Source organism: Austrofundulus limnaeus, unplaced genomic scaffold (assembly GCF_001266775.1).
Source record: "Austrofundulus limnaeus strain Quisiro unplaced genomic scaffold, Austrofundulus_limnaeus-1.0 Scaffold230, whole genome shotgun sequence".
NCBI classification, from domain to species: domain Eukaryota; kingdom Metazoa; phylum Chordata; class Actinopteri; order Cyprinodontiformes; family Rivulidae; genus Austrofundulus; species Austrofundulus limnaeus.
The window spans coordinates 1-9,816 of NW_013952632.1; the positions used below are offsets into that span (position 1 = coordinate 1).

General features: G+C 39.5%; 1 protein-coding gene across 1 annotated transcript in view; it reads left to right on the top strand.

Annotated features, from left to right (window-relative positions):
* Positions 1 to 3,364: 3,364 nt before the first annotated feature.
* mta1 (metastasis associated 1) overlaps positions 3,365 to 9,816 on the top strand; it is a gene marked incomplete at its 5' end in the record, with an annotated part of 48,386 nt that continues 41,934 nt past the window's right edge. Inside the window, 1 exon segment of the mRNA XM_014019766.1 lies at positions 3,365 to 3,458. Within this exon segment, the coding sequence (XP_013875220.1) occupies positions 3,365 to 3,458 (94 nt within the window).

Here is a 9,816-nt window from a genome sequence, read left to right on the forward strand (position 1 = left end):
GGTAGCCATGATACCAGAGCCTGTCTGTATAATGTCTTGTGACGTCCACGGCCTACCCCAGTTACCACTACTGTGCATGTGTGTCAAGGACAGAAAGGCAGATGTGGCAGTAGAAGGTGTCAAAGCAGTTTGGAGAGAAAAAAAAAACGACTAATCGATTATTAAATTATTCATCGACTATTTTAATAATCGATTAGTTGTCAACTAATCGACTAATCGTGGCAGCCCTATTTAGAGCAAATAAATACTTTCATTGTTTTTGTTTCACTCATCAATAATACACAAATTTTCAGCATTTCTTTGGCTTGAAGATGTTAAACCTAATAAATTAGTTTGTTTGATTTGAGAAGAATCATGCACAAGTTTGACATCAACCAGAAAAGCTTGTTAAAGCATCAGCATATATCTCTGCCTCGTACTTGTAAACTGACACATCTGGATTTCATCTCACCAGATGTGTCTTTATTTTTCTTGCGTACTTTCTGATCCAGCCTGATGTGTTTGATGTTTCCATGTCCTCGGTGTTACTCGGCTTGTTTGGCAGCAGACCAAGTCTTAGCTTGCATGTAACCCGAACGCTCATATTAATATTCATGATTTTAAACTTTTAAATCTGCTCTACTTGGACGGGTAGTTTTACAATTTTACTTAATTACCTGGTTTTGAGATGCCATTAATTAGAGTTCGCCTCCTTGTCTCGCTAAGTTTAGGATTATTGAAAGGCCCATTTTTTTTTCTAACAACATGTTTGAATGCCAATATGTTTTCAGGTATTTTCTGGCTCTGTCATATTCAGCTTCTCTTTTTCTGTAGACCGAGAAAAGTTTAAGTCAAAAACTTTTTATTTTTTTGTCTATATAGGCCTTTTTTTTATCTTTGTTAGGATATTGGATTTTAATTATTAAACATCTAACAAAGAAGAGCGTTTACCATTCTTCATTACTGTTGTATTCACTTGTTCCTCAAATCTGTAAGGCCTTTATTGATGTATAAAAATATTTATCACCTGCTGCAGAAGATGATAGTTATGTGATTATTTGTCTGTTATGTTAGTAAAATATCTCATGAAAAAGTGGACAGATTTTAATGAAATTCTCAAAATAACATTTGGATGTACATTTATAGTAGAGCTGCATGTACATTGCAATAAGAAAAAATACAGGAATTTTCAACAATAACACACAACAGTCATGTTGAAGATGTACCTGTACTGGTCTTACCTCTTTTTTGTGTACCTTACAAGTTTGTTGTTTGTATATGAGAGTTATTTTTGTTATATTTTATTGCTTGCTTTTACTATGCTGGGACCTGAGTACTGCTGCGTTCACACCAAACGTGTGTTGATTGTCAGGTTTACATGCAAAGACTATGGTGGACGCACATCAAGGGCCGTCTGGAAGTAGTGCAGCACATTTTGGAGCATGTTGAGCGTTTGACGCTCTTCCAAAGCATCGGATGCTGGAGATGAAAAATCTGAACTTTTGTAGCTCAGCGCAGAGCATCAACCAGAGAGACTTCGCTTTGTGACGTAGTGAGCATTTTCCGTCATGTCCTGAATAATGTCCGCTAACCTGAGACAGCTGGACAGGAGTTCTCCAGCTGAAATCGAGTGCCTGTAGTCCGTGTCCTGGCAGGAGATGCTGGCACCAATACGGGTCAGCAGCTCATCAAACTGGGCTCGGGACAAAAATAGTTCTGAAAGTGAGCCTCGTCAGCTCGCAGCTCCTGGGTGATGAAACTCACAAAACCCAGAACTCTGAATTATCTAGTGAATTAATTATGAATTCAGCACAATGTGCTCTTGCTCTCAGTAAATAAAGCAAAGCCACTTTCTTAATTTCATCAACCATTGTACAGAGACCGGCAGAAATAAAACAACGAGGAGGCACTTCCTGACGCACATGACCCACGTCCAGAGCCACGTTGAAGAGCGTCTGACTTCAAATCGTCCAACTTGAAATCTTGGATGTGTTTTTGACTCTGAAAACACGTTCAGTGTGAACGCAGCATACGTGTCCATGCGCAAACATGAACTGCGTTTTTCCACTTGACATTTTGCCTCTGTGTCGACCTTCTTGTCTGTTTTCATTACACTATAATAATAGTGTTAAACTGAACGTTATTTTATCTCTTTTCCTTGTTTTTGTCAAGACCCTCATCCTCTTCCTCTCCAGCACAAGAAATCACAGATAGCAGTTCTCAGAAAAACGCTGCCATTATTGTCCCAGAAGCTTTATGACAAAATTAAAGTTCTGTATTTATTTATTTATTTATTTATTTATTTATTTTTACACTAAGCACCCAGAGCCACGTCTGTCGTTGAAAGCAGCTGCAGGCATCATCAAAATAAAAGCATGGTTTTCACATTATTTTAATTTGCTTCCTGCATCCCAGGACCTGCAATGTGACTGTTGCACACACGTACGTCTCCATGCGATTCTAATCATACGGCCCTAATTTATGGCTGTGAAAACTCAGGCAATTTTACAGATAATAAACAAAAGTTTGTTGTGGTAGCTGTGAGTCATCCCCAGCACATAATCTGAGTGATAACCGATTGCACATAGTGTGTGTATGTGTTTTTTTCCCCCACAATAACTAATCGTATGTCACGTATGACTGGAGTCACCCTAATTTAAAGCCGTATTAGCTATCAAAATATATAAAAATGCCAATAAATTCCCACAAATTACTTTTTAGTAATCCCTTGGTGAAAGTGTTAGCTAACTGCAGTGTGTAGCATACTCTCCTCTCATTGGTCAGTCAATGAAACCCTCGCTGATTGGTTGTACGCTAAGCGACAGCGACAAAAGTTCAACATTTTTCAACTTTCATATGTCGTGTCACAAGCTCGCGTGTGCACGTGTACGTGTACGAGAGCGAAATTTCACATGCACTATTTTCGCCGGTCGCTTAGCTGGAGGAGGGCAAGCGATTGTCGCCTCACCGCACAGGCTCCATAGGAAATGAATGGAGAGCGAGCGACGTCGCCTCCCGTGTGTCGAGCCCTTTATAGTGAAATATAAGGAGATAAATATGATAAACCTATATGTTACATTTTCTTTTTAAATTCTTTGTTCAGTCAGACATAATTGATCATGTTTTTCCTTTCAGCTGATCTCTGTTGCAGTATCAGGAAGAACTTACCTTTATTGGATCACACATGCGTGTCCAGCCTGTGATCAGTTCCACTTGTGATTTTCAACAGTTATTTTAACCTCTTTCTTTGTTTTTAGGGAAATTTGAACAAAACGAGTGTTCAGACTTTTCGTCTGTGTGCGTGCACACGAAGCATGCGTGTGTTGTTGCTCTTTGTGCGGCACCACTTGTTGCCTTGGTAACGCCGATTGTCTCTGGTTTGCAGACAGCCAATGGGAACGTGGAGGCCAAAGTGGTGTGTTTTTACCGGCGCAGGGACATCTCCAGCACACTCATCGCTCTGGCAGACAAACATGCAAGTGAGTGTTCGACCATAACCAACCCAATACCCACCAGGCATCAGGAACACGCCAGCCCCGGCACAAAACCTTCTGCTGTGTTTTTCCACTGCAGAGAAGTAACGCTGTAACATTCAGTTGAGACTTAGAAACAGGCCTCTACTTGTCATTCAGCTTGATTGTAAAGCTTGTTCACAGATTTTTATCAAGGAGTAATTCAACATCAAGTCACTTTTCCATTTAAATCAAAAGACCTAGAATTTAAATGGATTTCCAATTTGATTATAGGTAATAGACCCACTCAAAATGCTCCAGATTAATAAAATAAATGGGAAAAAAAATACTTCTTTTAAATAGTTCAAAAATTCTAAAACTGAAAAGTAGTGCATATGAATCCCCCTCTGCTTTGAAACTCAACAATTACTTTCAAAAGCCACACAATTTGTTAAATAAGATCCACCTGTGAGCAGTCAAAAGAGGAAATGTCTCACTGGGCTCAAAATGGCAAAAAAACAGGCCAATTTTCAGTTGCAGTGTCACTGAAATATACAGAAAGTGTTTGACTAGTGAGCTGTTTGATTTTAGAAAATAACCTATTCTCATGTTCATGTTCAATTATAGACAGTTGGCTACAACACAAAGTAAATCAGTCACTGAAAATATAATTCATAAGGCATCAACCTAATGAACAAGCTAACTGTTTGAAACGTACCCATCTGCAGTGTAGATAATCACGGCTCCAGTATGTTGGCTACTCAGGTGATCATGATGCTTTCCCTTCTGACCAAGTCTTCATTTTACTTTCTTTGGTTCGTTTTTCTTAAAATGTAGCCAACTTGGAAAAGTTTACGTCTCGTTTTTCTAGCCTTTTCGACGTGACCGTCTTTCCTTTCCACCATTGCTCTTTGATGTACCTGCTTCATCATCATGTGTGGTTTGCAGACCGATGCTGCTTCAGTAAACAATTCAACCACAAACAATAGAAGCGGTTCTGTCCCCAGCAGTTTGTGTATGTTGTTGCAGATACAAATAAACATTTACGTGGGTAAATAATACAAATATTAGATAATAAAATTCTTTGTCATCTGTTTTTTTAAATCTACGTAATTGATTATTTTCAGTCATTGTTGCAGCACTAATTCAATCTAATCATTTAAATATATTTAAAGCCAAGAATAATAAGAAAAAATGATTTTATATTTTTAAGTTTTTGTGCAAAACTTCGCAACATCCTTTAGACTGAGTTCATAGCTTGGTCTGTTGCGTGGTCTGTCCTCCTTAGATTATTCAGAATAAACACGAAGGCAGCAAGGGGGTAAAGTGAGCTCGCCTCTGACATCCCTTTGAGCCCTCAAGCGAGGTAGAATCAGAGCCGAGCTCAAGCCCAGCAGACCAACTGGTGAAAAAGCAACCCACAGTTCTGTGGCTGAGAAAATGATGACATCAGTGAGCGACTGCAGGATTATAATAACCATCTTCCAAACCGCTCTGCCACCCTCCTACCCCCCATTTTTAACTGAAAATTAAGGATTTTTGAAGTTCATTGCAGGTAAAGGTCCAACATGTATGTTTATAGTTAGTTTAAATATTGAACCACAGGATGGCTAAAGAGAGTTAATTCAGTTTGTTTTGTTTGATACGAGGCAGACGTCAGTGAGCGACTGCAGGATTAATCAGCAGATTTATTACAGAGGGAATATATTAAAGGGGCAATATTATATGTTTCTCAGGCATACATTTAAATACTGTACCATAATAAAGTATCTATGTCATCTTTAGCTGTTATTAAAATGCTGTTTTTATGTTTAAATAGAAAATAAACTTATCTTCTCATCACTTCCTCTTCTAAACGCCTTGAAATTGGCCTCTGTCTCTTTAAGAACCTCCTTCTGCTTCCGTCCCGTCCAATGCGGGGGGTGGGTGGGGTTCGCGCGTGCGCTATGATGCAGTTTACTTGGCATCTGAAAATACATTTCCTCAAAGTTATTTTGAATCTGAAAAGAGCTTCACTGAGTGAGTAGTGGTGTTAAGAGTAGCAGACAGTTTAAGTTTCACATTCGCTTTGCTTTGTTACTGCTGAGAGCCTGCAGGAGTCATGGGCGGGGTGTGTGGAGGGGGTGGGGGTGCTCCGTGATGAGGAAGCTCGGCTTAAAGACACGTCCCAGTGGCCTTCCTGGTCCCCACCTGTCGTTTTGCTCCTCAGCATGGCTTCATAAAAACACTGCAGGATTTCTCAAACATGCATGCATGAATGAGTCAAAGCAAGGCTTTGGGCATGTTTTTTATGAGAGTATAACATTATAACATGATATAAAACTCAAAAAAGTTGATTTTACATGATACTGCCCCTTTAAAGACGACACATTACTGCAACTTTGTTGTTACTTTAAGAATATTTAACCACAGGATCACTAAAGTAAGTTTATTCAGTTTGTTTTTTTTTGATACCAGACAGACGCTGTCACACAATAAATACATCGCGGACCATTAAGCTAAGCTGAGATCTCTATGCCTCTGTTGGTTCCACGCTGCTGGATTCATTTCTGAACGCACACATATGAGCGTGACCTGGCCGGCTTCTCCTGTGATTTATGAATGAACCAAGGGAGCTTAAAGCCGGACTGGGTTGACTTGCTTTTTCACACTCTGAATTTGAATTTAAATTTAAAAGGACCTAATACAAAGTTTTAGATAAAAACTTTATTTTTCACGGTTTAAGTCATTTAAATCTGTCATTTAAACCTTTAAACATGTGCTTTCAGCCCGACTCTAGAAACCCCACCTTCCTGTAGCACTGGTTGGCTAACCAGCAGCCTGACTTGGACTGGGTGTGAAAGTAATGCATCTGTATGGGTCTGAGAGTTTACAAAGTAGTTTGTTTGAGTGCGTGTTTAAATATGAGAGGTTTTATTTTTCAGTGAACCTCACATCATCAGATTGTCAGAGCGTTTGAAAGTTTGTGAAAGACTCGTGCTGTTACAGAAAGTCTAGAATATTTTACGAGTAGAGTGATATCTCTTAAAATGTTTGCTGTGGCAGATGCAGCTCGGTGAAGGAGTGTCCAAACGTTTCAGTCAAGGAGCATACGGTAACGGTATATAAAACTAGCAGCTCTACCCTACATGGGTGTGGGCTACATCCTGTCTGCATTTCTGCCTCACATTTTCTCAGTTTATAAATGTTTTTATGCTTATGTTTGCACAATGTAGGGGTCCATTTATTTCAACTTTGTAATGGATTGGGGCAGAATGGTTTCTTTTATTTGACTGTGCATACAGACCATGTGTCTGTGAGTCATGGATGAAATATTTTGCTTGCAGAGATTCAGAGTTCTGCCTCAGTGAAGCTCTGACTCCAGCATTAGTCCCTCCTCTGAGAGCAGTCAGCTCCTGAGTGGACTGCCTCAGTTGCAAACTTGACCGTTTACCTCCTAGGCCCCTCCTTTTTAGATTTAAGTTTGCCATGACTCAAACCTTTTTTATGTGTAAATTGGAAATGTGACTTCTCCAATAAACAAAGGTCACAATGTTATCAGTGAAATGATGCACATGACAATACTAATTTAAAGTAAAGTTTTAAAGAAGCAAAGTCATGTGTGTACCAGGTCCTGGATTCTGTCAAGATAAGAAAAACAGCCTTTAGTTTCATTAAAGGGGACCTATTATGCAAAATTCACTTTTTAAAGGTTTTTTTTAACTCAACTTTGGGTATGTACTTCTTAAAAAAAAAACAGTCCTAGGACCAAAAAAATGCACCCAGGGTCATATTTACTGTAAATAAATGTATTTTTAATGTATATTAATGACAACTTTTATACTTCAAACATTTTGTGATGTCTCAAGCCGTACGACAACCCACCAGAACTTGCGTTCAGCCCCTCACCTAAAAACCCCGGGGTGAAGCTCCACCTCCTCAGTATAAAAAGCCGTCACAGTGTTGTTGTGCAATGCGCAGTTCAATTCACAACAAGCCTTCCAATAGGGCACTGGGTAGAGTGTTGGACCAGAGAGCAAGAGACCAGGGTTCGAGACAGACACGGACACAATTTAATTATTTATTTTCGTTCGTTATGAACACGTTTTCTCATGTACCTCTATTGTTTAGCTTTATAGCCTATTTGTTCGAGTCTCTGAGGTATTTTGACCGCTGCTGCTCAAATTACCTGCCCTGGCTGGTAACAGCATGCAGAGTGAGCGCAGAGCTCTGACACAGGAGGAGGGGGAGAAAAAATTAAAAAGCTGCGACGGCAACTCTGCCTCTGGAGGGCGGAGTTAATGTCAACATATTTTTGGAGGGCGTTACCAACAGAGCTCATTAACATAAACAGCTTTTCTGAATGGAAGTCAGAGCAGGCAAACCTAGAAAATGGGAAATTTTATTATCTGAGAATTATTTTGTGCATTAAATTGAATGAACATGGTCTGGATAGCCCACAGACATACCATAAAAATTTCTAGGACCCAAAATTGGTCTCCTTTAAGAAAAAATAAATGCTCAGGTTTAATGAAAAATAACACGCCATGCATTTGTGTTTGTTGAAGTACTGTTGGCAAAATATTTCATGAACCACTGGCTGAATTTGAATGAACCTCTCAGAAAGTAATCACTGGATGAGCCTGGAGTCAGTCTAACTCAGAATGCTCACACCTAAAAGCAGCCTTAGCAAAAACAACAATTCCTAATACTCAGTCTGTTTCACAGATATTTTGGTTAAATATTGTGGTAGTAGCTGAGAGTCATCCTCACCACACACTAAACATTATCACAGCATGAATGAAACTTTGTCCCTTCTCTTCACAAGGAACACTTGGCCATTGAATACGGTAACTGCTGATATCTCCCACCACAACCACCACTCTTTTTTAAATTTCTTTAACAATTGGAGCACCATATTGGCACACAGCAATATATAACTTCCAGTTGAGTTGTTGCCAGGTTGTTAAGGTAATAACGGTCAGTTCTGCTCTCCTCACCTCCTTGTGTCACCCTCAGGCCTTCTTTTTCTTCTCCTCTTGCCTCTCCCTTCTGTCTCTCAGCCCAGTAAGGCGACCCATTCATCAATAATTGATAAATGGCTGAGACAGGTGAGATGGAGAGGCAATTTGTACAGAGCATGGTGTGGGTGCTTTGCCAGTAGCTTCAGACTCGGTGGGGAAGACTGAGGTTGGGATGTTGAGTTGCTGGTCAAGAACTCACATCTGGGGGTCAGCTGGAAGGACCAGATTGCTGTTGGACCTTTTAGATAATTCAGTTCAGTTCTGCTTGTTTATAGTTCCAATTCACAACAAGTCATCTTAAAAACAAACATTCACATACAGTATAAAATGCCAACTATAATAGGTTATTTCTCCAAGCAAGTCAACAGATTGTGTCAAATCTTCACTTTGTTTAAATCTCCCATCCTGTGCAGCACATTGACAACCATGGAAAGGTATGACTCCACTTTGACAAAAAGAAGTCTTATAAAATCAGAATAAAAGTAAACACCAGAAAGTAAACACTTTTATTCTGGTGAAAATATTGAACACATGTTGGAGGTGATACAGACAGAATTTAGGAAGTTACAAACTTGGTTTCAACTTAATAAATTATCATTGATTTTGGATAAAACAAATTATATATTTGGTAACAGGAAGAAAACTATCAGAGTCGCAATCGTCATTGATGAAACTGAAATTTGAAGTTAGTGAAATAAAATTTTGGTGTGGACGTCACAAGTAGGGCTGCACCGATTAGTTGAAATAATTGATGATGTCGATTATGTAAATTTGTCGATGCAGATTTTTTATTATCGATTCTCTGTATTACATAACCACCATGTGAATGTTCATGCAATCCCATTTCGGTACCTAAATGCATCATTGCGACCGTATTGGCATAAGAGTGGTGAGTTTTCCATGCTTGTCCTGAACGCAGCATCGTGCAAGAGCGTAATGACGTCAGCAGCCGCTGCTTCAGTTCAGTCTGAAGCTTGAAAACAAGCCTCGCAGCTCCTGGAGTAAAATTTACCAAACAGACCGCCTCTGAATTATCTGGTGGATTAATTAATTATCTTGTGAACATGACGTTCGCTTGCTCAAAGTAAATAAAGTACCACCACTTTCTTTATTTCATCCACCATTAAACAGAGAGCGGTGTTAGGTCGAGCCACGTTCCCCCATCAGACGGTTCCCCCAGCGTCTCCAACACACGTCTGACCTAAAGAGCACAAGCAGCCAACAAGTGTTGGACGTGTTTTGATGTTCAAAACGTAGCTTAAATACCTTTTATTAATTTTAACTGCATCCTCTTTTGTTTATTTGATTTAAACGTAATGTTATGCATATAACTACTGTTCCCTGAAGGAAAGGAACGAGGTACAACATCATGTATGGGAACC